This window comes from Setaria viridis, chromosome 7 (genome assembly GCF_005286985.2).
Source record: "Setaria viridis chromosome 7, Setaria_viridis_v4.0, whole genome shotgun sequence".
Lineage (NCBI taxonomy): Eukaryota > Viridiplantae > Streptophyta > Magnoliopsida > Poales > Poaceae > Setaria > Setaria viridis.
In genome coordinates this window covers 27,147,477-27,174,146 of record NC_048269.2, presented here as the reverse complement: position 1 = coordinate 27,174,146, position 26,670 = coordinate 27,147,477, and the positions used below count along the sequence as shown (strand labels likewise).

Genomic DNA, 26,670 nt, shown 5'->3' with positions numbered 1-26,670 from the left:
CGGAGATGAGTGGATGAGCCTTGGTCAGCGGCCTGGACGGGACGTGCCGCTTCTCCTGGCTTTCCCCGACCTCCTTGGCACGCTCACAACCTCCCCATGCCATTACGCCTGGCACTAGGTCCCACCTTGCCCGCGAGCCCGTACGGGACTCGGCTTGGGGGCAGAGTCTTGATCTTGACGACTCACCCTGGCGGCGAGGGTGATGATGATGTCGGAGCGCGTGGGCGCATACGACCGCGCGTGGCCTCACTCTGCAGGTCATCCTGGGCGGTCCAAGGGGTGTAGCCTTACTCTTGGACCCGCTGGCTAAAGGTCGGCTCCTCTCGCCCGATCATGTCTCGGCGTGGGGCGGTCAGGAGGGTCACGCCCTGTATTTAATGCTTCCGGTACGGCATCGGTCACCATTTAGTCAAGGAGTGGTTGGGGCATTATGGGCCCCTTGAGGGCCCCACCCGCGATCTGGCTGAACCAGCGAGTTACAGCTCTTGGCTCGTGACTAAGGGAGGTCAGGCGATCGGCCGCAGCGTCGTCTGGACCGTCTTCAGCGCGTCTCCTGTTGTTGGACCCTTAACCTTTTGTGTCTTGGCTGCCTTGAATCCCTTTCCCAGGGGTACCCTTGGTACAGGAACCCGTCACCGTCGCCGGTGTGCCCCGGAGCTAGAGAAGAACACCGACTTTTTTCAGAATGTTGATATAGGTTTTAGTAAATGTTGAATCCATTCTATTGAAATTCAAGAAAAATGTTGAACGTAGTTATTTTTAAAAAATATTGAATGTAGTATTTATAAATGTTGATCTATTTGTTAAGAAATGTTGAATATAATTTTTCGAAATGTTGAATATAATTTATGTATAAATTGGACCTATTAGCTTTAAAGCCACGTTGCTTATCACAAGATCTACGTAGGAGCCTCCCACAGCAGCCACCGCTTCAACAAAACAGTCCCACCAAGTCCCCGGCTCCGTCCACCGCATCCAACCGCCGGTCATGGCCCAGGCTCCGGCGCGCACCGCCTCCGCTGTGCGGCTCTTCGACGCGCACTGCCACCTCCAGGACCCCCGCGTCGTGGCCGTCGCGCCCGCCCTCATACGCGCCGCCGCCGCTTCCGGCGTCGCCCACTTCGCGGTCAACGGCACCTCGGAGGTACGCCCTCCAACGACCTCGTCTCCAGGGACAAAAGCGTACATATAGCTCCCCGCTAACCGCTCCCCTAATATATGCGCGCGCAGAAGGACTGGCACCTGGTGAAGCAGATGGCCGAGGATCACCCAGCCGTCGTTCCCTGCTTCGGCCTGCACCCATGGTGAGCATTGATGGTCCCTGTCTGCCTCTCGCGTGGCTCTGCTGATTACGCTATATGGTTGCTTGACTTTGGTAGGTGGGTCCCCGAGAGGTCGCCGGATTGGATGGATTCGCTCCGGCGGTTCTTCGCTGAAACCCCAGAGGCGGCTGTTGGGGAGGTGAGCTTTTCCTCCGTCCAAAATTCCCAATCCGCTAGTTGGTGTTAAACTGTTAAGTGTTTCGCCGGCAATTGAATCTCGGTAAATTATATGGACCACTAGATTGTTCTAAGCTGCAAAGTAAGGCTTCCATAGCAGGAATTTGGTTATATTAGTATGCTCAGGTGGTTTTCCTAAAAAAAAGTATGCTCAGGTGGTTTATCAGATTCAGGAATTGGATTCATTATCATGGTCATGAAATCATATCTTGTCAAATGTTCACTACTAATGCAGATTGGTCTGGACAAAGGTTCACATGGAAAAACCATCGACTTCGGAGAACAGGTCTGTACTCAGCAATAGCATGGACCCTGCACTTCTTGTTGCATGCCTGTGTATGAGTTCTATCAGGAGTTTCAGTTTTGTGGTGAATATTGCTATTTCAACTATTATTGCTCTACTTTAGTTGTTTGTACACAAATGTACCTATTAAATTTTAATACCCATAAGTCTATAACAGCAGCAAAACAATCTTATCACAGGTTGAAGTGTTCCAGCGACAACTTGAACTTGCTAAGGAATTGGAGAGACCTGTTTCTGTTCATTGTGTGCGGGCATTTGGTGATCTTCTGGAAATACTGAAGTAAGACATGTTATTTGTTCTTTATTATTAAAATTACGTCCAGTTTGAAACCCTTGAATTGCTTTGCTCACTTAATATGGCATGCATCGATTTGTATGTAAGGGTGTAAGGGATACGGTGATTCTGATACATAGAAAACCAATGCCGTTATAATCCTTCTTGTCTTGGATACAAATGACTTAGCGAGATGCCATGGAGCATACTTTAGTGTGTTAACATCTTGGTTCCAGGCAAACTGGACCTTTTCCAGCAGGCGTGTTGGTACATTCGTATATGGGATCTGCAGAAATGGTGCCTGGCCTTGCAAATTTAGGTTGCTACTTTTCATTGTCTGGCTTCTTGACAGGCATGAAATCCACTAAAGCAAAGCAAATGCTGAAGTCAGTAAGTATGCTGATTGTATACTAATGACATTTCATCTCAGAAGGGTTTTCCAGTGACAGCTTTTGTTTTTGTTTTAGATACCCTTGGATAGAATTCTTTTAGAGACGGATGCACCTGATGCATTGCCAAAATTGGATGATGTTTCTGTATCAGCGGTCCCTGTGCCCAGTTCAGATGCAGATACTGAAAATCATAACAAAGATTCAGAGTCACAGGCCACTACTGCATCAAATGAATCCTTGAACCACCCAGAAAATATCCATATCGTAAGTGTGTTTTTTTTTTGGCTTGGGTGCACTTGGCTGAAATTTTCCTTTCTTCAAGGTTGTCCTTACTTTATTCTTTTAATGTGTTTGTGCGCCTTTTTGACAATAAAGTTGTCTTGGAGGTGAAAGAAAAAAAAAGACAAATATACAATGAAAAATTCTTTTCTCTTTCACGCGTGTAATTTTAAAAGCGTATGCTAGTATACCGAAGTCCTTTTGTTTAAATTTCTTAAGCAGTCTACTGTGCTTTGAGCGTTCCATCTTCAGAAAAGGCCTGTTTACTTCATATTTAGCAATAAATGGATGAGAAAAAGCTTCTGACATACTGTGGGGTCCCTTATTTTCCAGGTTTTGAAGTATGTGACATCACTGCTTGAAATGCCAGAGGCAGAACTGGCAGAGCTGAGTTACAAAAATGCTACCAAGCTGTTTTCTTATCCTGGCTCCAAAGTCCACCCTGAAGCTGAAGCCAACTGAGGGGTTTTGCCACTATTACTCACTGGTCAGCTAATCTGAACCCTGTTCTTCAGACTGTTCCTGTTGTTTCTCCCCTCCTGGATGCTGTTTGTGTACTGGAATGTAGGGACTCCCAGAAACAATAAACGAAATGATTGTACATCACTGTTAATATTAGTGAAATAAAAGTGGATATTGAGTCAAAGCAGTGCAACTGCTATCCTGCAAACATTTTCTCTTCGGTTTTTTGTTTGTTTGAGGATAAGTACAGTAGTTAGCAACAAGACATCCAAATCAATGGTGCTCATGGTAATTATGTTGCCATTGAATGATGAACCATAGGAAGCATCACGAATCATGAGTAGGTCCAGCATCTTTTAGCCCTGAAGGCTAGAACAGATGGATATAGTTTTTTTTTTGCCATAAATAGTACTTGAAAATAGTCTGCATAATGAGAATTAGTTGATACTATTGTAGGTTTCAGAGGCAACATCTGAATTCTGAACGGAGCACTTCATAGCCTAACAAGCCACAAGATAGCCTGTTAGACGAGTCGACTAGCATCCCTACAGGCTACAGGGATGGCATGGCTCTGCTGGTTGCAAAACAGAGTGAGAGAAGGGAACATAAGTTGGTCCCTTACTCCCTTTTATATAAGGCATTGATGGCTGTATTCCTGCTCGCGCAGTTGCACTCAACGGGCTTTGACTGGTACGTACAGTTTGCTCGGCAAGAGGTGAGAACCCGTCTAGGTTGTAGCGTGTCAAACAAATTCCTTTTTGCCAGGTCGTTTTGTACCAAGCAAACTCCTTTGGCAGCCTGAGAGTGGTCCTTACAAGCGTCGGTCAGTCATTCACCTTTTACGGTTTTACCCCTGGCCGTTCATTTCTGTCTGATGCCATGCTTACCGGATCAGTTGGTGCTTCAGACTGCACACTCGCAGAAGGATGCATCCTTTATCTCAGGATAAGCTTAGATCCCAGCCAATTAATCTACCTAGTTCCGGTTCCAATAGCTTAATCTTATCGTTAATCCACTGGAGCATCCAATTACCTGATGCAATGCCCATTCCTAAACAGCAAAAGCTGGACGATGGGTGGAAAACCTCCCTATCCGGTGAGAAATATCATCAGCTGGGCCCCTTTGGCCACATAATGCACGTCCACTTCTCGACGAGACGCCGACCAATGGTCACGATTCGGCGGCTAGCACGCGCCTCGCGTTAGACTTAGAAGCAGCACGGACAAGCACATCTGCCGAAAGGTCGCACTCAACGGAGCAACGAGGGGAAGAACCGAACAAAAAAACATATCTTTTCATGCTTTCCCGCTCTAGCTAGCAGCTTGGCAAGAACACGCACTTTCTGCAACGTCTCGGTAACGAAGAGATTAACCAGAGGAGTAGCTTGGTGCATCTACATGCAAGCACACACACACATGTGAAGAAGCTGCAATGAAACTACAGGGTGCTCTGATCAAACAGGACGTACGTACAAGCAGGCGAGGAAAAGCAACTGAGCATGAGCATCGATCGTACGCAAAAAAGTGCGCGCAGGCGCAGCTAGCCAAAGTGCTAAACTGATGCATACGCGCCAGCGCCGGGCGGCGGCGAGGGCTGGCGGCCGCACGGGCCGGAGGCGAGGAGGGAGAGCCAGGCCATGACGGGGGTGCCGAGGAGGACGAGCCCCGCGGGCACCATCCAGAGCCGCGCGTGCGCCGGGTGGAACGCCAGCGCCCACCACACCAGCAGCGCCGCGCCGCCGAGCCCCACCGCGACGAGGCCCGCTGCCGTGGCGGACACCCGCGGCCACGGCGCCGCCCGCCGCAGGGCGGCCTCCGCTGCCGCCTCGACGGCGCGCGCGGCTGCTTCGGGGTCGTGGCCCGGCAGTTTCTCTGGCCACCCCGCGGCCGCCGCGGCGGGCTCCATGGGGGGAGTGGAACTAGCTGGTGGGGAGCCGACACGCGGCCGGGTCTCACCAAGCTTTGTGTGCATATATATACATATATATAGCCGGCCCCGCGACCGGTGAGTTGCACCGGCGGCGCCTGGCCGGTCGTGCTTTTGGTCCGGCCGATAATATTGTGCACTGCTCTGCACTCGGCTCTTCTTTCAATTTTTCTCTGGCGCGCCGTGCGGTTTCTGCAGTACCACTCGTCGGCCGGCCTGGCTTGCCACTGCCATGCGCCGTACGTTCGACTACCGGGCCCGTTCAACGACGGCGACTCGCCTGAGCTAAGAAAGGCGGCTGTTTCTTTCTTTCAGCTTGCTTACGGTCAGCAATCTTTCCAGGCTTCAGAAAACAACATAAAGGCACAAGAAACTAAAGCTTTGAGAAAACGAAGGAACGGTCACATTCTTCAAGTTACCCATTTGCACATGGAACCAATTGACCCGTTCGCACTTCCACCCAGTCCAAAAGCCTAAGAGAAACACTGGATGAACCGGCTTGGACGGCGCATCGATCGTGTACCGGACAGTCGGTGTCATTTGTGCTCGTACTGGAACAGCTCGCGGACGTTGATGGGGGACGCCACTGCTGCATCCCCGTCGAGGAGCTTGCCGGCGACGATGAGGTTGGCGGCCTCCGTCGGGTGGAACGCGTCCCAGAACACGTACTTTGAGCGGTCACTGCACAGCGAGGAGCTGGAGTTGGCCGTGCCGATGCAGAGAAACGGAGGGAAGCTGCCGCCGCAGCACGGGTCCATCGCGTTGTCGAAACCTGGCGGTGTCAAAGAACCAAGATCTCGTTTACCACAAGCGATTCTTTGCGTGTTCAGTAACAGCAGGAGGTACCAGGTATGCCGTTTGGAGTTCTGAAACCTGAACTCTGTAGCACTGCATTTTGCGGGAAGTAAGCGGCAGCAAGGAAGGAAAGTATACCATACTGACGGTAGTTCTGAATAAACTCCAGCACGATCTCGTACGTGTTCGTGTACACGAATTTACTCTCCGGACCCATTTCCTGGTTCATCTTTTCGACCATCCTCTTCAGTTTCTTGTTGTAACCTTCAGTGACACGGTTCGCAGATGCTGAACACTCCCCTGCAGGCATGAACTCCAGAGCACGAACGTACGGTATACAACCTAGTGGCCCGACATCGGACACAACAAACTTCCTAGCCCCCAGTTCATTCAGCCTCTGCGTTGAAGAAAGGAAAGTAGAGATCAGCTTGAAATGAGAGAAATCGACAGAAAACTGCAGTTCACTTTTTACTACGAGTCTACAAGTGGGAGGGTAGAACCTTCAGATAAAATGTCAGGTTGGAAATCAAGGCATCCTGAAAGGATGAAGGATCAGGCTTCTCTCGTCCAAAGAACGGCACTGAAGGTGAAAGATACTCCAGAATATCATTGGATCCTGCTGCTATCACGAAGAGCGCCTTCTTGAAGAAATCAGTCGCAGCTTCCTCGCCCATGGTTTCCAGTATCTGGGCTTTGGTCTTTTCAAAGTAGCTGATTTGCTGTCGTAGCGGAATTCGTCCAATCTTACAATGATGTTTCATATATAAGTAAGAAACATTTTTAAAAAATGTAAATAACAGCTAAGCAATTAATGAATTTGCATACATAAAAAGAACCAGTATCGTCAAATATGCCAGAAGAACCAGAGCCATAGTTGATCCCACTGTTCGTCATTGCAGCACTTGAATTTGGGGCCAAGTAGGGTGGAGCAAGAGATTTCTGCCCCAAGGCTTCACCTGACAGCCAAGTACCTGAAGACGTTAAATCCAGTATGAAATCACAGTTACTCATCAAACTCACACTCGACATTACCCATGATATCTGCAATGGTCATCCCATTTGTGAACCTTCCGGTCGGCTTGCCACCGGAGAATGCGAAATCGACACCGTACGGTGGCGCATTGGCCTTGGAAAGGGTCACAAGATAGTCATTGTTGCCTGCATCAACAAGGGAATCTCCAAAGATGAAGAGAGCACGAGACACTACTGCAGATGAAGGAGCAATGAGCAGCAGCGTCGCAATGAGAGAGGAGCAGCAGAGAGCACGGGACAAAGCCATCTTGTGTTTGCACGTTGCAAGCTGAGAGATATCTCTGAGGTTGAATATATTCCCATGCACATGGCATTGCCATGCTTCTTGTGTGTGCACACGTCGCTTGCAGAGGCTGATGTACATGTTGACACGGTCATAGGCCTGATTGCTTCAGCAAAAGAGAGGACAAGCATCGAGACGGGTCAGAGGACAGAGGCAACTGGGTGGCACCTTGCAGTCCAGGAAGGCAGCCAGACACTGTTACCATTTTTATTTGGTCAATCTGATGAATGCATCCTACTCCAGAAAAGGATATGCATTTACACAACAATTTAGTGACAGTTACTGTACTGTACAGGCTAATAATGTTACAGCATATCAGCAAGTTTATAAGAGGCCATCAAGAGTTTGCAATCATTTCAGGTATACATACAGCACGGAGCCACGGAGCCACGGAGCCTGAGTTCACTCGGTGGAAGCTACATGCTACTTCTCCAGACACTTTCGTCGGAAGTAAACGGCGATATTATACACCCAGATAACCTCAATTTTGTAACCTAACAAGCTAACCACTAATCGGTTCTACTCACACAAACTAGGGGAATGGCTAATTGCTACACACAAAGGTGAAAAGAGTAGCATCACCAACTAGATATTACATGCAATATCGTCATCGTATCATACCCAGGCTTGTCTTGCTTCTCTGGGGGCATCAAAGACCACAACGTCTGCAGACTTCTTCATGGACCTACTCAATTGGAACACGGGATGCCTGCAAAGCCTCTCAACCCCTTTCCTAAAACTAAATCTGTCGAACAAGCCTTCCGTATTTCTGTTACCGAATTCTCTTCCAGAACCACTGACTCGGTTTCTCAGATCTCTGCCAAGAGAGGAAACATCACTGTGGCTTTTCTTGCGGTCCATGTCAATTCCAAACTTCTTTGGCTCATCAGAACGGCTTTGTGAGTCATGATGGATAGCTTTCTCAGCTCCAAGGACTTGAACAGGAGTGGCCCTATCAATCATGGGAAAATCAAAGTCTTTCTGACTTGAAAGAACTGAAGGTTTCTCCAAATGCTCTGGCATCTGAGGCTCATCTTGGTCATGTGGGGAACCGGAGCATGATTGCAATGCCCAAACTGCTCCAGCTGCCTCCTTTCGTTCTTTTAAAGTCTTCAAGATTAAAGTCTTGAGGAAATTCATCACCTGAACTGCATGTATCAGGGCGGTTAACGGATCGGCCATCTGGAAGATAAATTCCCAATGATTAGCACATGCAGTTTGGTGAGATCTGCAGATAAAGTAAGAGGCATTGCAGGTAACCTGAGTCATATTGGGTGCGAAAACCATCGCAATGTTTCGGGCGTTCATCTTGTTGTGGCTTTCATGCTCTACAACATCGGCCATCAGATTAATTGCCCAATCAAGTAGTGCTGCTTCCACTGGTGGTAACATAGAAGCAAGGAGGGCACACTCCTTTTCCGTGTTGCAGTGCATTACTTGTTCAGGTGTCAGTGCGTCCAAGACTCCTGCAGGAAGTTCCCGAAACCATGCCTACAAGGCAACACAGAGATCATGGAGTGGAGTACAAGAAAATATGGGAACAACATGAATACCCAAGTAACAACCCATTTTTCACAAAAAAAAGGTCTGCATCAATCATACATTTTTTCCCTTGAAATAACTTCATGTTTACTATTCTTAAGAACTTCATGTTTATTATTCAAGACCTAGCAGCTTGATATTTCACAACATTCTGTCTGCAACTCTACATGTTTGACTGTCAGTTTCAGGTCTTTCTCAATATGGAAAGTTAAAGAAAGAGCTCACACTGCAGATGAATGATAAATTGCGGGAGTCAACAATACCTTTATCAACCCAGCAAGGCAGTGCAAGTCAACTTCATCTGGAACCACTCCACTGTTTAATTGGGCCCTGACGTTGACTTCCTCACTGTTTTCTGCATTAATCCTGAAGATCCCTTCAATCTAAGATAAAATGGACATATGTAAACGTTCAAACAGTTTTGATTACTGACATTCTAATTCTAAATTCGTTGATTAGGCTGGCTATACCTTAAGTCCTTCACGTACATATAACTTCCTCTGCATCATTAACAGTATTGTGGGCACACTGTTCCCTCTTTGATCATATGAACATTGCAGAGAGGTAGGTGAAACCCCAAATACACTCACACTGCATGTAGAATTTGACCAAGAAAAAATTAGAAACTGGCAAAATAGTGAATTGGAGACCATGCCTAAGGCCGTATGATGTAGAATTTGAGGTCAACATTACAGCTAACCACCGCATCACCAGCCACTATTAATTAAGGAAAAGGATGTAATGGCAACGCAACAAGTAAAATGTTCATAGTACTAGCTCAACCAATTCGTCAACTGAGCAAAATCCTGAATGGATGTCAACAACCTAAAATTCTATGGGAAGTTATCTGTAGAATGGAAAAAGGACAAAAACATCAGAGAGCATATCTGACGCAAGTACAAATGAACGTACTCCAAAAATAAAAGAAAGGTTAGAAGATTCCTTAATAGTTGCCCATGCTGCCCAACAGGCCAACCACCTCAAACAGCCTAGCCCTTGTTGCTTCAAGCTCAAGCACATGGGCAAATCAAGTTTGGCAACAAAATCCACTTGACAGCTCACTAGACCCTTAGACATGTAAGTATATCCTATAATTAACTTATTTATATTGTGTAAGCACTCATTTATCTTCGGAAACTGGATATATGCCAGGTGCAGAGCAGAGCAAACAATCCAAAATAACTAAATTCTCATCTGTACTTCCTGAAACAGAAAACAACAACTTGCAGTACTTTAGAAGTAAATTACCACCTGCCGTCTCTCTTCACGAGATCAACTCGTTCAGTTACTACCAATTAATTGAAAACCCATAACCTAATCCCCTTATTACCACTCTGGATCACTTCTTCTTCTTGTTTTTTTTTTTGAAAGGGACTCTGGATCACTTCTAAACGCAGAGCAGAACAAAACGCAGCTTACTTCCACCAGCTTTGCTTAGGAAGAGTTCCCGGAACACAATACTGGTGCCTGAACTTCGATGAAGTCCAGTGCTGTGCTGCGCACCAACTGAAATTGGGAAAACTAAGACCAACGGGAAACAATTTTTCACTAAGCATATTTCAGCACCCAATTCACGAAAGCTACAATCCCTTCACGTAAGCAGTCGAAAAATCAAGTTACGCAGAACTAGTACAACGAAAGGGAAAATCGAGGTATATAGGCAAAAAAACAAGTAAACAACGCTTAATCATTCACGCTGCCGGGCGAGCTCACCTGGCGCTGGGCGTGCGGCGCGGCACGTCGGGCTCGAGGTCGGCGGGGAGGCCGAGGAAGCCGCCGAAGCGGTCGAAGGTGACGTGGGAGACGTGCCGCACGTCCGTGGGCCGCCCAATCTCGATCCCTTCCCCCTCGCTGCCGTCCTCCTCCTCGTCGTCGTCCTCGTCCCCCACGGCGCCGGCGCTGCACATCACCAGCGACCTCCGCAGCGCTCCGACCACCGCGCCCACCAGCCCTCCCCCTGCTCCACCACCTCCCCTCCCCGCCCGCAGCATCGTCATCGGGGGCGAGGCCGTCCCCTCGCTCTCCATCTCGTCGTACTCTTCCTCCTCGTCCTCCTCCTCTTCGTCGTCCTCCTCGTAGTCGGAACGCGCAGGGGAGATCTGGAGCCCGAAGCGCATCTGGAACGGCGCCATGGCGCGACTGCGCTTGGCCCCGTTGGGCGAGCGCTCGGGAGGCGGGAGAAAGAGAGGCTGGCGGGGCGGTGGCGGCCCAAGTGGTTTTTCGGCAGGTCTCCCCTTTGCTTGCCTCGCGGTTTTTATACCCCCGGCTGCTTCAAACGACTCCGCACTAATCCCCCAGCTTTATTACCTGCCTGATTGATTAACCCCACGTTGCTTGCTTACTGCCTTGCTTTGCTGTGCCTGATTTGTTACTGCCTCGCGCTTTGCTGTGGCTGATTTTTAAATGCGCGGAGGAGGAAAGCGGGCGGAGTGGGCGTTGTTGGTTAGTGGAGTGGAGTGGGGTGGGCCGGTGGGGAGCAGCGGGTGTGGGCTTGGTTCTGGCGGTCTGGTGGCCGCGGCCGATCTGCTGCTGCTTGCTGGTGTGCGCGTGGTGCGGCTGGTGTGTGGTGTGTGCCTGCGGCTGCGTGTGCGTGTGCGTGCGCGGCGCGGCGCGCGAGGAGATCTTTACAGCCTGGGTTAGGCGGAGGCCAGTTGTGGTTACGGCCAGGGACTTACCCGTCACCACGTGCTCTAGCTGCGGCTTCCGCGCGGTGGGTGGGGTGGAGCCGTGACCGGCAGCAGCGGCGGCGGCAGGGCAGCGGGGCAGGAGTGGCGGAGCACACGGCGGGATCGCGTACGCGCGCGCCGGCTCTGGTGTCGGCTCCGGGGGTTGTCGAGCCGTGGCACGGCGCGGTTGCCGCGGGTAAATGCCGGCGGTCGGGTCGGGGAGTTATCTTTCTTCGTACGGGATCGGCAGGCGTTTCCGGCTCCATTCCCTCGCGTCCGATCGGGGAAACAGATCACATGCTGATGCGATGCTTTTCCTCCCGTGCTCGGGGAAGGAAGGAAAGGGCAGGTGCAAAGGCTGGCTTTTTCCGTGCCGGGGACAACCGGCCGTCCGGGCGCTTCCGTAGAACCCAAGATCGGTTGCCGGCTGCGACACATGGCGATCCAAGTACTGCTGCTAAGTACGCGCGTAGTTATTCCGATACAGTGAGTCAGTGGCTCGCACAGTTCGTAGCGTACTTGGAGTGGAGGACCTGCCTGCCTGCTGCCTGAGCCTGACCAAGTGGCCGCCCATCCAGTCCGTTGGCGCCAGCCGGCCACTCTACGACGGGGATGAGGTCGAACCGTCGAGATGCCCGGCTACGGCTGTAGGAGACGTGGCGATGGCGGTAGATCCATTATATTGGCGACGTGTGTGGAGGAGTAATTGTGTGTTGCTTTGTGTAAAAGGCAAATGAATCTTTGGACCACCTCTTGGTTTGCCTCCGGCCAGCTCGTGTTTATGGTGGTTTTTGCGTACTCGCGCTTGCAGTTGTTGCCTTGCCTAATCTGGTCTCTATCTGCCCAGCGCCTAGCGCACACAATGGACCACTTCGTTGCAGTACTACTCTGACACCTTCAGCATATTTGAAAGAGTGAGTACTTGCCAGAAGGCCTCATTTTGAAGTTGTATATATAGCATATATTTGAATTGTAAATGTTAATTAGTATATGCCACAAGCTTAGTGTCGCACCCAAATCTGCAGCGTGTTTTACTAGTAAGCATAGCATAGTAGTAGTAGTACTGAACACTGATCAATAGCTAGCCAACATGTAATGTAATCATCGTCATTATTAGTACTAGCTTATCCGAGTATGTAGAGGATGCATGGGAGCATCAGTTGCTCCCGATCGCTCTCACACGTGATGCACCATCATTGTTTCCTATCCTAATATAAACACCAAATTTTGGTAGCACCGCGCTCTCAAGAAAAGCTATCTAACAGCTTTCGTTCATCTTTTACGTTCAAAATTCAGGTGTGAATCGACAAAGAACAGGCTGCTAACATTTTCTTTTCCTTTTATCGAGACTGACATTTCATCTCACCCATGCTCATGCACGCATGTCGGCTGCTAGCTATATTTTAGCTAGGCGGTGTGTGTCGTCGTGCCTACGTGGAGGTGGCGTGTCAATCGCGTTCTGTTATGCGGTGCCACCTCGACAAGACAGCTCAGGATATTGGAATCCACAGTATACTAGGCACTGGCTAGCTAGCGCAATGTAGATGGCTCCTGATTACCTCTTCTCTTTGTTTATTTAATACAAGGGCTGCTGCTGCTGCCACGAGTTTTACTTGGGTTTTAAGCATGGCATGCCGGTGGATCGATCGGTCGAGCTCAAGGATTCCATGCTTTTCTGCGATCCGTCACCTTCCCTCACCTGCACGTCGTCTGTTAAGGGCATCGCTTTTAATTTGGGCAAAGAAAAGGAGTCTATCGATCGATGCTGGCTACGTGTTTGGTTTGTCATGTTTTCGTGATTCGTCGTCGCCTCCTCACGACATCAGTTGTCGACAGCGATACACTGGCAGCAGCTTACTGTAGCTGTATGTAAACATAGAGAAAATGGAGGAGCTGCTGATATAAGCATGCATAACCGCAACCGCAATGCATGCAGGCAGGCAAATAGCAGATTTCAGGTCGATCCGGTCGAAGAAAACTACTGGAACCTTGTTGGAGACGAAATGAACTAGGTCAAATGCCACCATGCAGCAACGTCATGGAGACAAAGCTTGTACGTGCAGTGACTCGTGATCGTCCGTGTGTCCTTATTAGTGGCCAGTTGGTCACACCAAATGTTCTGGGCACCTGATACGTTTGTACACGTACAACGTAACTGGACAAACCAGGAGGCACGATACGCCTTTCGCCTGACGTGTGGTAGGTTAGAAGAAACATTATCGTGACAGTTATTAACATTTATCTATTCAATCAAGCATTCAAGCAGGCAGTGTAGTGCTCATGAGATAGGAAGGAAAACTAACCCTGGTCTAGATGACGATGAGTTAGGAGATGATCCACCATTTCGAGAGCCAAGTGGACGAGCACCCAGGAAAAAAGGAGGAGAGGGGAAGAAAGCTAGAAGCACCCAACGCCTACGTGCTACCTGAAGACGATGTGCACCAGAAAAAGGACACGGCGAGCAAACGCGCGAGCCAAAACCAAAAAAAGCCAGCGAGAGAGCTAGTGCGCGTTGCTTCGCCCACAAACATGTCGACATATCTCGGTTCTTGGTGCGCGGCGCTTTCTCCGATCTTGACAGGCGGCGCTGTGGAGCTTTTGGACTCGTCGGTTCGATCGGTGGCCTGGCCACTCCCAACTGCAACTGGACCGACGCAGAGCTGCAGAAGCAGCCAGCAAGCGTTGCAGAGCCCATGCATGCTGCTGCCTCGGCGAGGACGTCAGAGAGACGTTGCGTTGCTTGGTTGCTGCTTGATTTGAGATCAAGGATAGTGTTGTCTGTCCTCTTCTCCTAAAGAAAAGGATGGTGCACTGTTGTCCTTCTCCTTCAGTGGAGCACTTGAACAGATGATGAATTATGGGATGATGTGCGATCATTTTTTTATATGTGTGGATGACTGGATGTGGCCGTGTGGGTCGGCACTGGGGCAAACTAGACGGTTCGCACTTCCATGCATTGAGAGCAGAGCGACACTGACAAATGTGCGTTTTGGATTTTTTGACTTTATCTTAGTACTAAGATAAAGTAGTGGAGTAGGATATTATTGTGTGTGATGGTTAGGTCAGAAACTGGTAACTTAGCAAACACAAAAGGAGTCGTAAGATACGCTCATTAATGTTATTACAGTTATCCAGTCGTAAGATAGGCACGATACTGTTTCCTGTACTGAACGCTATCCCATAATCCTATTACACTTTTGACTGGTCAATAAGAAACGTACTCCCTCCATCTATCTTGTATGCATAGCATAACTTGACATAATTTTCCAAATAATATTTTGATTATTTATTTATATTATATTATATTATTTATGGTTATAAATTTATAACCATTGTAGAGTATATTTGATTACGAGTCCAACCATATAAAATTTACATTATAAAAATAAAAAAATAATAGTCAAATTATTGGTCAAAAATTGTAAAGTTTGAATTTTGATATGTCCTGTGTGCCTCATAAAAAAACAGAGGGAGTACGAGTGAACAAAATAGATGAGTAATAGATGCTGGGGCAAAATAAAAGGTGGCAAGTGAAACTTATTGAAAGAACTTGTTCAGTACGTTGGTCCACCACAAAGCATATAATGCTCTTTTGTTCAGCAATCAGCAGGAAAGTAGGGTTTATAAAATAGGCACGTAACCAAACTCCCAGGGCCCAACACTCATCTGCCATCCGGTCTTCCACTGAGAACGATAGCTCATGTTCCATGCGCGATTTGCTTTAGATTTTGGCACGCTGTTACCATCTAGAAATCATGACTGAAAATTCACAGTAGACTCGAGCAGTTGTGCATACAGAGTGCGAAGGATAACGCGCATTAGATCGTTATTAGAATATTTGTAATTAAATAGAAAGATGGCCATATTTCCATGAAGATAAACATTTACATAATTCAAATAATATCTACATGCTGGTGGATACTTAAGACACAGTTGTCTACAGCTGCCACTGAACATGATTTGTAAGGCTAAATCTAGTAATGGGCAGCTAACGTTTCAAGGAGTAGCTCTTCCCACTAAAAGCTTGGAACTTCAGCTCATCCTTCTTCGGGGGTTCCTCCTCTTTAGCAGGAGCCTGTTACAGTTCAACAGAAATCAGCAACTGCTCATATCATATCCAAAACCTGAGAATACGTTGGCCAACTGCGCATGCTGTCAAAACCCGCCAAAGACACTTCAAAAGAGATTAGAAACACCCAAAAGGGATTAGCAGCCGAGGACTATCACTTGTTACATTATCATGTAGCAAGATCTGTAATAGATAATTCCATATACTAATTAATAGATAACAAAGCAGAGTACAGACTACAGACAATGGCTCAAAGGAATGCCACGTTGTCTTAAATTTCCTTTTTGCCAAATTCCATCCAATGGCCACAAATCAAGATTGACAAACTATAAGGAGCAGTAGAAAAATCTGGAGGTGGGGCAACAATACACTGCAGAAATTCAAGAATCTAGAACCTAACTTGCAATATATCACTTAAACAAGTCATGACACATTTGAAATACTCCTCATTTATATGTTTAATAACAAGGGCTTGTTGATAAGGTAACATAAAACATCAATTAAACAAGTCAAGACGCATTTGAAATACAGAGTTAGACACACCCAGTTTTCCCTCAAGGGAAAAAAGGATTCCATAGCAATGCACAAACTCTATGCTAGCCACTACTACTGTTCTTTATTACTAGGCATATTATAGGATTTAACGAAGTCTTTCAATGTATACTTTGACCATCAATTTATCTTAAACTAAAATCAACAATTGAAATAAAGATCAATGTCATATTGAAAGATCTTTGAAATAACTTTCATACTGCATATAGTGACTAATTGTTGCTCAAAACTTACGCAGTTTGACCTTTTATAGAATTATATGCCTACTAGTTCCAAACGGATAGAATAGCTTACAGTAGGTAAAGAAATGTTGGTTCCATCGAACCAAAAGTTGGAATATGTGGGTTACAAAAATGTCTGAGAGGATAAGAAATTTTAAATGGATTTGAGTTCCTCAACGCATTTGGATGTTGGATTATCTAGCATACTTAATCTGTATTGGCATACAATGCACTAAACTTGAAAAGGTTAGCTCTTCAGATATTTGGCCAATAAAGATTAACATTGATAGTTCATCGATCACATTCACAAGATTTATGCAAAGCAGACAGCCAAAAATCAACGTCAAAATTCACTGAAAAAAAGGAGCATGAATAATTGAAAATAGCAAGCTTGCACTAAAGTAGGGAAATACCTTTTGTGGTTCTTTATTGTTGCTTGCACTTGAACCAAAAACAAGCTTTCCTGTTTTCTGACGAGTGGAATTGCTAGCTCCAGAAGTAGTTGCAGGCGCAGATGATGTTTGCTGATTTGCTCTTTTGTTTGAATCCAAAGGAACAGAATGTGCAGTGGATGGAACCTCAGATGCCTGTAGTTTTGAGGCTCTACCATCCAACCGCTTTCCGGATCCAGTAAATGGTTTGAATTTGGGTTCATCTTCAACTACAGTGTCTCCAACTGCATGTTGAAACAGCAAGCAAACATATTTAACAAGAAAATTTTTATATAACACAACACACAGGTAGTGTTTCATGCACTTCAACAATTTGACAGATCTAATATAGAGCTCAACAGGCTCATTCAGAATCAAAGAAACTTGACACCGCGCCACCAACCAAGGTGACCTCCCTGCTCTTCCCAGATTAATTCCGTGTTTCCAAGCTTAGATTGATCTGTGGTAGGTCGTATTATGCAGATGTAATCTTGCCGCGAAACGAGCGGACCCTGGGGTTGTTTGGATGAATTGACGGGTTGGTTTGTTGAGGTGGAGATTTTTTGCTCCTAGCTTTATCACATATAAGCTTATAGAAAATGGACAAAATACTAATTCTGGTTGTAGAGTGTCCAGATGGCAGTGCCAGACACAGAAAGGAAACTACTAGAATCCAAGGTACAGATAGGGATGAGAAGATCAACCTTGTAAAACAAGCACATCTAACAAGTCAATTGCATTCATAGGCTACAAATTTTTTTCAAAGAAGCTAAATACAAACCTTCAGCAGCAGCCTTGCTTGTGGGAATTGTAGGCTGCTGTGGTTTCTCAGGTTCTTTATAGTCAAGGGGAGGTGCAAAGTCCACTTCACAGTCTGTCTCAATGATGCTAACAGCTGAAGCAGGCTTTGTTTCAACAATGTCAATATAATACTGTTTGTTGTTGTAAGCAACCATGATGCTATCTCCCGTAGTTAAGCAGGAGAAATTTCTGAGAGTTTTCTCCAGGCTGCAAAGTTACACCAGCAAGTAATGAGAATGATGATGCCAAATGCCAAAAGGAATAAAGGTTTTAACAGATAAGTATAGAACAACTTTATTGATTTACTTACATGGCTTTTGGATTTGAGATGTCCAGAAAATCAGTTGTGTGAGGTTGCAACTTCACATATGTACCCTTGGGAAGCGTGGCATTTTTCACACGGACAGTGTCACCCTCTTGAAGAAGCATGTTTTGCATCATCTAAGACATAGAAAAAAAATCAGTCAAGACAGGCTTAAGATAGCAGTAAAAAAGTTCACTTTTTGCACATACCCAGTAGGGCATGATGATCATGCCTTCTTCTGCCACAAACTCCAAAACACCACAGTGTGAAATCCGTTGAGTTGCATCATTGTGCAGCTCAAATAGCATTGGGTACTCGATGTGAAGGGAAGCTATTACAAAGAGCCCAAAGAATTAATGACTATGAATGTATAATTAAGTCAACAAGAGGAGGTTGCAAAATTAAATCTAATGGCTAAGGATAAAGAAACTACTGAGCTTACCCAGGTGATCAAGGGCAGATGGTGGCATTATTACTGCATTTGACAACAACAATACAATATCAAGTGTATGTCATATTAACTGTGCGTTAAAAAAAAAAGATGACAAAGCCAAACTGCTCTCCACACTTACCTTTGTCACCACCCTCAAGGTGTGGCTGAAAAAAGAAATAGAAAGAAGTGTAAGTCCAACTCAGCATGTACAAGGAGAACAAAGTGCTAGGTATGAGCAGATAAAATTGAGAGCACCAAGGAGTGGTATACCTTATCAAAGAAGGATGCTGGATAACAACGGTACGTTTGCTCAAACGTACTGCCATGGTATGCATATCCCCCGTAAAACTGCAGGAATAAAAGGAATCATGTTGATATATGCATTAACCACATCCATAATAGAGCCAGGGAAGCCAAAGATAACACATGAAGAATAAATAAAAATAATGTTTGCATCATTGGAATATGTGCAATAGTCTAAATCTCAAGATGATCTTAACCATGCTATGAACTAGACTTCTATCCACGTCACTTAATATATAAAAAAAATAGAAGTTTGAAGCTAAGAATGAAACAGTACTGTAACACAAGGAACTTTGCGTGCTATATAATGTGTTCATATGAAGTTCGATTTTGGGCTGGCTTGATCCTTCTTGGTTTAACTTGTAGTCATCTAATCAAAAGTGATCAGACTGATAAAGACATATACACCTGATATACACCTGAACTTCAAAAGATGAATGCTTTTAAGATTACAGATATTCAGATAATAAGCATCATGCCAATGAGTGGTGCGACGCAAAATAAAGAATTAAATATTGTGGTACCATTTTGCTTTGAACCTTTGCTTCAAGTTATCTCAAACCTGCCATCAACAAATAAAATAAAGGTGTAATACCACAACTGTAGACTTGAAATACAGTAGGCAATGATGAAAATACACAGTAACAGGAAACCATGATAAAATGGTTTGTGTAACAATCGTAATGCAATCAATAAAACCAATATCGAAGGCTACCATAAATCGCAAATGTTGCCTCTGTGACACTGCTGAATGACTATGAACACAAATTAGCATTTTCAGATGGTATGCATTGTTAAGGAAAATGATAATTGTGAATCAAAACCCACTATGGATACCCGAAGCAATTCATTCTGCAAACAAATCTCAATTCAAGTTCACTAAGTACAGCTGAAATGACTGCTTTCATCAGAACAGAGAAGGAATTTTATAGGAAAAATGGCGCCTTTTATCACATTTATCCCCAAGGACTCCAACCAAACTCCAAAAATCATTGGCAAGCTCTAACATTTTGCGCCAAACACCAGCCCAACACCCAAAGCAGTACTGATATTGACAATGCACGGAACAAGTCACAAAAACCTAGAACCACTGTGACGCATTATGAAGCACTAGAAATGCAGCAGAGGCCACCAATATCGGATCCAAGTTAACAGCATCGATTAATCCCAGACCTACTCAAACCAGCAAAGACATCGCGCCACCTGCGAGAGGACGCAGCAAGTTTGCCAGCGTCGCATGAGATCTATGAACTGCACGCGGGGCGGACCCAGCATAGGACATGGGTGTAAACGTGAACACCCGATAATTTGCAAACAAAATCGAAGTTAGTAGGCGAGTTGTTGTAACTGGGTCAGATCCGAATACAGATAGCTTACGTTAGGATTCGGGGTGCTCCGTTTCGCACAGCCGTAAAGGAAGGGAAGGGGCGGGCATACCTGGTGGGTGCAGGTCGCCGGCAAGCGAAGACGGCGCCGCCGCTCGCCCAGTCGTCGCCGCCAGGAAAGGAATACCAAGAGAGGAGAGACAGAGAAAGGAAGGCCACCGAATCGGAACGTAGTGGGAGTCGAATAGTTTTGGTACGATCACACAAATTGGGATTGGGACTCGTGAGAGAAAAGAGAGAATCTGCTGCTTATGGTTGGGCCAAGCGAGAATCTGTGTGGGCTTTTTTTTGCGAGTCAGAATCTGTATGGGCTTTGGCGATGATGGGCCTCGACATCAATCCGTCCGTGGCCGGAAACTGACTGAAATTGAGCAGCCTGAGCTTTCTTTTTTTGTTCTTTTCATTATGGATATTCAAAATGATGTCCTTAACAAAAGTAAGAATAGTTCTCGTAGACTTAAAATACGTATACTTCTAAAATGGAAAAGCACCCGTTTTTTCATTTTTTTTTCCTAATCATATAGCTTACCATTTTTTAGACCTTTTGTAGGTTGCCCTTGTACCAACGATCCATAACACTGACACTGCTTCGTGTGCCCCCTAATCACCTTCGTCCTCACTCACCGAAAGCATAGCTACTACAGCAGCCAGTAAGATCTATTCATACCGTTTTCGGTGAAAAAAAAACAGAGAGAGTAAAAGTAAGTTGTAAAAATCGTGACAACAAAGCACGTGGACAAACATTTTATCATCTGCGGGCTCATCTATTGTGTAGTACTTTCTGCAATCATGCGGAAAGCCACTGTCGTCTCCTGCAGAGATCAAACGTGCTACCAAGTGGCCCCAGCAGTCAGCTCCACAACGTTATTATCCTCGTCCAAAAAACTTTACTTCTGCTGCCACACCAGCCAGATCGTGTTCCATAAATTGTTAGGAGAGTTGATGAGAGAATAATGATCCTTTTTTTCTAATTATCGGGACAACCCAATAATTCACTCAAACTCTTCCTAAATAAAGAATAAATTGTGACTCTCCCAATACGATAGTTGGATTGAGATAAGATTATCAGGAGACTACGAAAGCAACTCTTCCAATAACGGTGAAAGATCGGGAAACATTGGGGCACTGCTCCCATCCTTTCCGGATCCTGACAGCAAAATTTACTCCCTCCACTGCAGAATGCCTAGCAAAACTACGACCTGCATTGCCTGTGCTCTCCGACCGTTGTTTCAGCCGGCCACATGGCAAGTACATTCTACTCGTCGCAGCAGCTGTCCTGGCGCTCCACCTACTCGGTGAAATGTGCAAGCAAATGCATCGTCTCCTGGCTGCTTGTTGCTCTGGATGCTGGTTGATGGCGAGTAGCCGAGCAGGTAGCGCCATGCCGGGCCTTCAGTTTCTTTATACCGCTACACATCACGTGCTACCTGCTCGGTGCTTCAGGGTCTACCGGGTCCGTCCAAGCCGCATTGCTACGCGCTAGGCTCGCTGTCTGCGATGCTGATGCCAATCCGGTTGACAAGATGCCATGGGTTGCAATCTCCCCATGTCCTCCCTGACCTCGAAAGCTTCGAGTCCTCGTCAGAAATGCTTAAAAACCGCGTGGGTGTGTGGCATCCCGAGCCCAAGCAGGTCTACTGGCTTGAGGACAGCCGGTTGGGGGTCAGATCAAAAGCAGCGAAATCGTTGCGCGTGCCAGTCGTCGTTCCCTTCATTGCAGGCCATGAGTGCTCTGGTGATATTCAGTTTGGGGAACGCCGCGCCACGAACATTCAGGGCGGCCTATAAACTGATCTGGAACAGGAAATGCTGAAGAAATAACATGCGTGCAGCATCTCAAATGGCAAAAATGGCCGTTTTTCACCGGCATTGATCTTGCGCTGTTGCACGTTCAGATGCCCTGCCTTAGGAGGCTGACGAGATTGAATGCGTCTTTTACGCACTCGATTATTGATGATCCACGCACGTACAACCAGCGCCCGTGCACAGCCATCGGATTCGAGGCGTTAGCCAACGTGTGGACAGTATTTCACCGGGCAGCAGCTGCCCGGCAAGCGTGTGGGGTAATGCACAAATAATGCCCATGGAATCCTAATGGTATTGTGGCCACTAAAGCCACTTGCAGGTACAACGTTCCAAAGCATTCAATCCAGACAAAATAACAAGTAGGGTCCCCCCTCATTATCTGGTGGAAATTAAACAATCGCAGCAAAAACTGGGGTAGAGATAGACAAAGTAATCATGCTCGTGCAGAGAACTGAACAAGCTAACGGTCATGAGCATCATCCATCCATCAATCCACTGAACCAATGGGGATAACAAAATACTACAGACAAATGTACAGCACATGGCACAAAAGGATTTCTTGTTGCTGCTCTTGGTGAAACGAGATTAAAGACAAGATCCCAGGAAGCCAAGCAGGCCTACACGAAATCAATCGCTAGAGAGAGTACAAGGGTCGTGGTACAGATCGGCCGGGATCGATGGCCAGGAGAGGCGACAGCCATGTCCTCTGCATTAGTAGCCGTTGCCGATGCGCGGCAGGGAACCCCCACATGCGCAGCACCACACGACATGCATGGCGTGGCAGGAGCATCAGGCATCAGGCCGTGCCGAGCACCAGTGCGCCACATGGGTCCTTGCTCCCCGCCCCCGGTGCTGACGCCTCCACTAACCACGAGATTAGGACGCCCAACGGCTACTTCCGCCATGGGCGGGGCCACGGCCTCCTTCCTCCCTTGCTTGGCGGGAAACGGTTCCCGGCCCCAGGGGTCAGTTTGACCATCGACGAACGACGAGAGCACGCCGGCGCCGGCGGCCTAGCTGAGACTAGCACTAATCTGAACTAATGAAGGAAATTAATCAGCGAGAAAAAAAATGGAGCAAGCTACTGAATTGAATCTGACAGGTGGCGAGGCCGGCGGAGGGGCGCCGGGGAGCTGCTACGCCGGCGACGGCTGGGAGGTGGGGTCGGCGGAGGACGGGATGTCCGGGCCGACGCGGCAGCCCTCCAGCATGAACACCACGTCGCCCATGGCCGGGCGGTCCAGCGGGTCCTGCGCGGTGCAGAGCAGCCCGACCTTGATGCCCAGCAGGAACTCCTCCCACTCGGAGGACTCCGGGTCCAGCTCCAGCAGGCCCGGCTCCAGCAGCTCTGCCACCGCGCCGCGCTGCAGCTGACGCTTCACCCACTTCACGATGTCCTCCTCCTCCCCGGCGAACATGCCGGGACGCCGCCCGGTGAGGAGCTCCAGTAAGACGATGCCGAAGCTGTACACATCGCCTTCCCTCGTGGCCTGCCCGGCGGCAGCCGCGTCGGGGGCGACGTAGCCGAGAGAGCCCACTGGCGTCGCGGCTGATGTCGATGCGGCGGCGGCTGCTGCAGCGGCGCCCGCGGTCACCACCATGGGCTCGAGGCCAAAGTCAGACAGGTGCGGCTCGAAGTCGGCGTCGAATAGGATGTTCTGTGGCTTGACGTCGCCGTGCACGACGCCGGACTGGTGCAGGAACGCGAGGCCGCGGGAGACCCCGAGCGCAATTAGGTGCCTCATCGGCCAGTTGAGGATGTGGCCATCTTGGTGAGATGCTTCCTGGAGCAATGTGGCGAGGTTGCCGTTGGGCATGTAGTCATAGACCAGCAGACGAACATCCGGTGGCGGCCCGGCGTAGTAGCCACGGAGCACAGTGAGGTTCCTGTGCTTCACCTTGCCAAGAGACTCTGCCTCTTTTCTGAATGAGCCCTCTTCAATAATCACAGCACCATCGGCAGAGGTGGACGGAAGCCGCAAAATGGCCAGCACGGTGCCATCACTGTAACAAGCCTTGAACACGAGACCGTGACGGCCTCGGCTGAGCACATTCTCCTCGTCAAACTGCCGCGTCGCCTCAACCGTGTCAGCATAGGTGATCCTTGAGTTGAACATGATCAACTTCGGCTGGCTGACACCATTCTCCGTGCTTGTGCCACTCGACCCGCTGCCACGTCCAGGGCTGCGTCTCCTCTTCTTGACACCATCACGGCTCTCAATGAACCTGCGCCTCCATCGCAGCAAGCTTAACACGCAGCAACAGCAGAACAGCGCAAGCAGCAGCACCGCAGCAGCCACTACACCAATTAGCAGAGCGAGGCGCTGCACCTTCTGTCGCCTCCGGCGTCGCCTGTACTCACCACATTCGCTCTCCAATGGTGGACCGCACAGATCTGAGTTTGAAGCATATGCTGAAGGGGAGCCAAAGCGGGAGCCAAGCATTACTGGTATCTCACCAGTAAGCTCATTGTGTGACACATTGAATGATACAAGGACTGGAATCTGAGCCAATGAAGCAGGGATGGTGCCGGTAAGATTGTTGGATGACAGGTCAAGTGTCTGCAGCTTCGAGAGGTTGGCAAGGGAGGCTGGTATGTCACCGCCAATACGATTGTCATCAAGCTTGAGAAGGGCAAGCGACGAGCAGTTGGAAATCTCTGGTGGTATCTTGCCTGAAAGCTGATTGTAGCTGAGGTCAAGCTCCTCCAATTCACCAAGGCGTGAGAGGTCACTCGGGATGGAGCCAGTCAGCTGGTTGCCACTGATTTCAAGCACAGTGAGGTTGGAACAATTGGCGAGCTCGGCAGGAAGCTCCCCAGAAATGCGGTTGTGCGAGGCTGAGAGCACTTGAAGCGATGGCAGGTACCCATATGTTGCCGGGATCGACCCAGTGAAAGAATTGCCGGAGAGGTTGAGATGCCTCAGGCTCCAAAGACTGCTGAATCCTTCAGGAACATCCCCAGAGAACGAGTTGTCGGCAAACGACACATATTGCAGCTGCGGCAAGCCGAAAAGCTCTGCTGGGACATTGCCAGAGAGGTTCTTCTGACCAGAGAGGTCAAGAACTCGCAGGTTCTGCAGGCTGCCAATGGTCGATGGAATGCGGCCAGAGAAGGCATTGCGGCTCAAATTCAAACTCTGAAGAGCAGATAGATTACCAATGGCCGGAGGGATCTCTCCGGTGAGGTTGTTCTCAGATAGGTCCAAGAACGTCAGGTTTCCCAGCTGGAAGAGCTCACCAGAAAGGCTACCAGTGAGTCTGTTCCTCGGTATGGACAATGCCTCAAGCCATGACAGATTCCCCAAGCTCGTCGGAATCTGGCCGGAGAAAGAGTTCCCACCGAGATAGACCTCTCTGAGCCTTGGGAGACCGCCAAGAGCCGATGGCACCACGCCGGAGAAGTGGTTGTCCTCGAGATCAAGCACCTGGAGTGCGCCGCATCTGCCAATCTCCGCAGGCACGGCACCAGTGAAAGCATTGCCACCAAGGCGCAGCTCCAGCAGTGCAGTGAGCTGCCCGACCGCCGGCGGCAACTCGCCGATGAACGCATTGCCGGAGAGGTCGAGCAGCGTCAGTCCCCCCGCCCCGGTGAGCCAGGTCGGGAACGCGCCAGCCAGCTTGTTGCCACCCAGGTCCACCACCTGGAGATCCGCGGCGAGCCCTCCCGGCACGTCCACCTGGGAGAACTGGTTGCCGCCGAGCTGCACGATGCGCAGAGACGAGTTCCTCTGGCTGCCGAACGCCGCGGCCGGGATGGCGCCGGTGAGCTGGTTCCGCGACACCGAGAGAATCTGCAGCGTGGGTATGGCGGCGACCGCGGACGGCAGGATGCCGCGGAGCGAGTTCCCCTGCAGGCTCAGGTGGAGCAGCGCCGAGCAGTTGGCGAGCGGCGCAGGGATGGTCCCCTCGAGGAGGTTCCCGTCGAGCCAGAGGTAATGCAGGTTCTGCAAGGCGCCCAGCGACGCCGGCACGGTGCCCCGGAGTCGGTTGAAGGATAGGTTGAGGAACTGGAGGCTCGGCGCCGAGGCGCTAATGCTCGCCGGGATGGTGCCGGAGAAGGCATTGGAGGAGAGGTCGAGGTACTTCAAGGTGGGAGGAAATGAAGCGGGGACGGGCCCGGACAGGAGGTTGCCGGACACGTCGAAGGTATCGAGGTTGGTGAGGTTGGCGATGAAGGACTGGGGGATGGGGCCGGAGAGCGAGTTGGACTGGAGGAAGACGGCGCGGAGCGAGGTGACGCGTGCCAGCGTCGCCGGGATGGCGCCGGAGAGGTCGTTGGAGCGGAGGCTGAGCCGCTCGAGGTACGGCAGCGAGCCGAGCGCGGGGGAGATGGGGCCCGAGAGGCGGAGCCGCGGGAGCTGTAGCTCGACGACGCGGCCGGCGGAGGCGCCGGAGCCGGGCGCGCACGCGACGCCGCGCCAGGAGCAGGGCGCCGAGGGCGACGCGGCGTCCCACCCGGACATGGCGCCGTAGGGGTCCCGCACCCCGCGGCGGAACGCGAGGAGCGCGTCGATCTCCGCCCGCACCCCCGCCGTCCGCGCCACCGGCGGCGCGGGGGGCGGCTGCGCCCGCGCCGCGGCCAGCGCGAGCATGAGCAGCAGGAACAGCGACCGCGACGGCGGCATCGCGGGCGCCCGGGAGGAGTGGGAGGGCGGAGAGAGATTAGCAGCCGCCCCCTTTTTCTCGCTGTCTTGTCTACTTTGGCGGCTGCGGCGCCTAGGCTCTCATGGAGACGGGGGGAGAGTGGGAGAGAGAGGAGAGCGTTCGCGTTCGCGTTTGCGTTTGCAGCGCGGAGAAGAGAGGAGGGAGAGATAGCGAGAAAAAGGAGGGGTTTGGTTGAGAGGTTTTGGACGGGTTTGGGTGGTGTTCGAGGCCGTTTTTCTCTACTCCGGTGTGCGTTTTCTGTAC

At 49.1% G+C, this 26,670-nt stretch overlaps 6 protein-coding genes across 7 annotated transcripts; 1 reads left to right on the top strand and 5 right to left on the bottom strand.

Annotated features, from left to right (window-relative positions):
* The first annotated feature begins 919 nt into the window (after positions 1-919).
* On the top strand, positions 920-4,078 carry LOC117863740 (uncharacterized). 2 transcript variants are annotated; one of them, XM_034747565.2, is made up of 9 exons: positions 920-1,144; positions 1,231-1,304; positions 1,380-1,461; positions 1,735-1,785; positions 1,983-2,083; positions 2,314-2,467; positions 2,545-2,733; positions 3,082-3,235; positions 3,667-4,078. In XM_034747565.2, the coding sequence occupies exons 1-8, from the start codon at positions 989-991 to the stop codon at positions 3,208-3,210; spliced, it is 936 nt and encodes a 311-aa protein (XP_034603456.1). In that variant the 5' UTR covers positions 920-988; the 3' UTR covers positions 3,211-3,235; positions 3,667-4,078. The 2 variants fall into 2 exon arrangements, with proteins under 2 accessions (XP_034603456.1, XP_072150946.1); XM_072294845.1 differs by lacking the exon at positions 3,667-4,078 and having other exon boundaries at positions 921-1,144; positions 3,082-3,418.
* A 401-nt stretch (positions 4,079-4,479) lies between these two features.
* On the bottom strand, positions 4,480-5,342 carry LOC117863742 (uncharacterized). The gene has a single exon (XM_034747566.2). It carries the CDS (start codon positions 5,179-5,181, stop codon positions 4,762-4,764), a length of 420 nt encoding a protein of 139 aa, XP_034603457.1. The 5' UTR covers positions 5,182-5,342; the 3' UTR covers positions 4,480-4,761.
* Positions 5,343-5,494: 152 nt separating this feature from the next.
* Positions 5,495-7,414, bottom strand: LOC117863739 (GDSL esterase/lipase At5g41890). The gene is made up of 5 exons (XM_034747564.2): positions 6,964-7,414; positions 6,757-6,887; positions 6,432-6,674; positions 6,070-6,328; positions 5,495-5,908 (listed from the first exon to the last, which is right to left on the bottom strand). The coding sequence occupies exons 1-5, from the start codon at positions 7,325-7,327 to the stop codon at positions 5,673-5,675; spliced, it is 1,233 nt and encodes a 410-aa protein (XP_034603455.1). The 5' UTR covers positions 7,328-7,414; the 3' UTR covers positions 5,495-5,672.
* Positions 7,415-7,551: 137 nt separating this feature from the next.
* On the bottom strand, positions 7,552-11,026 carry LOC117863738 (rho GTPase-activating protein 3). Its single transcript, XM_034747562.2, has 5 exons — positions 10,502-11,026; positions 9,259-9,379; positions 9,052-9,171; positions 8,507-8,737; positions 7,552-8,428 (listed from the first exon to the last, which is right to left on the bottom strand). Exons 1-5 carry the CDS (start codon positions 10,918-10,920, stop codon positions 7,862-7,864), a joined length of 1,458 nt encoding a protein of 485 aa, XP_034603453.1. The 5' UTR covers positions 10,921-11,026; the 3' UTR covers positions 7,552-7,861.
* Positions 11,027-15,272: 4,246 nt separating this feature from the next.
* Positions 15,273-20,159, bottom strand: LOC117865259 (uncharacterized). The gene is made up of 10 exons (XM_034749416.2): positions 20,006-20,159; positions 19,093-19,130; positions 18,536-18,613; positions 18,405-18,429; positions 18,275-18,307; positions 18,042-18,163; positions 17,839-17,969; positions 17,509-17,735; positions 16,710-16,972; positions 15,273-15,529 (listed from the first exon to the last, which is right to left on the bottom strand). The coding sequence occupies exons 2-10, from the start codon at positions 19,093-19,095 to the stop codon at positions 15,443-15,445; spliced, it is 969 nt and encodes a 322-aa protein (XP_034605307.1). The 5' UTR covers positions 19,096-19,130; positions 20,006-20,159; the 3' UTR covers positions 15,273-15,442.
* Positions 20,160-22,301: 2,142 nt separating this feature from the next.
* LOC117864151 (probable inactive leucine-rich repeat receptor kinase XIAO) lies at positions 22,302-26,667 on the bottom strand. The gene has a single exon (XM_034748163.2). The coding sequence runs from the start codon at positions 26,385-26,387 to the stop codon at positions 22,896-22,898; it is 3,492 nt and encodes a 1,163-aa protein (XP_034604054.1). The 5' UTR covers positions 26,388-26,667; the 3' UTR covers positions 22,302-22,895.
* Between the last annotated feature and the right edge of the window lie 3 nt (positions 26,668-26,670).

Excerpts from the sequence above, each read along its gene's own strand:
- LOC117863738 (XM_034747562.2), bottom strand. The coding sequence starts at position 10,920 with ATGGCGCCGTTCCAGATGCGCTTCGGGCTCCAGATCTCCCCTGCGCGT. Across the intron at positions 9,172-9,258 it reads ATGTACGTGAAGGACTTAAG|ATTGAAGGGATCTTCAGGAT; the intron begins GTATAGCCAGCC and ends ATTTTATCTTAG. Across the intron at positions 8,429-8,506 it reads TCGCACCCAATATGACTCAG|ATGGCCGATCCGTTAACCGC; the intron begins GTTACCTGCAAT and ends TTTATCTTCCAG.
- LOC117863742 (XM_034747566.2), bottom strand. The coding sequence starts at position 5,181 with ATGCACACAAAGCTTGGTGAGACCCGGCCGCGTGTCGGCTCCCCACCA.
- LOC117864151 (XM_034748163.2), bottom strand. The coding sequence starts at position 26,387 with ATGCCGCCGTCGCGGTCGCTGTTCCTGCTGCTCATGCTCGCGCTGGCC.
- LOC117863739 (XM_034747564.2), bottom strand. The coding sequence starts at position 7,327 with ATGTACATCAGCCTCTGCAAGCGACGTGTGCACACACAAGAAGCATGG. Across the intron at positions 6,888-6,963 it reads GACCATTGCAGATATCATGG|GTGAAGCCTTGGGGCAGAAA; the intron begins GTAATGTCGAGT and ends CTTGGCTGTCAG. Across the intron at positions 6,675-6,756 it reads ACGATACTGGTTCTTTTTAT|ATTGGACGAATTCCGCTACG; the intron begins GTATGCAAATTC and ends CATCATTGTAAG.
- LOC117863740 (XM_034747565.2), top strand. The coding sequence starts at position 989 with ATGGCCCAGGCTCCGGCGCGCACCGCCTCCGCTGTGCGGCTCTTCGAC. Across the intron at positions 2,084-2,313 it reads GATCTTCTGGAAATACTGAA|GCAAACTGGACCTTTTCCAG; the intron begins GTAAGACATGTT and ends TCTTGGTTCCAG. Across the intron at positions 2,734-3,081 it reads ACCCAGAAAATATCCATATC|GTTTTGAAGTATGTGACATC; the intron begins GTAAGTGTGTTT and ends CTTATTTTCCAG.
- LOC117865259 (XM_034749416.2), bottom strand. Across the intron at positions 18,308-18,404 it reads CCTTGAGGGTGGTGACAAAG|TAATAATGCCACCATCTGCC; the intron begins GTAAGTGTGGAG and ends TGTCAAATGCAG. Across the intron at positions 15,530-16,709 it reads ACAATAAAGAACCACAAAAG|GCTCCTGCTAAAGAGGAGGA; the intron begins GTATTTCCCTAC and ends GAACTGTAACAG.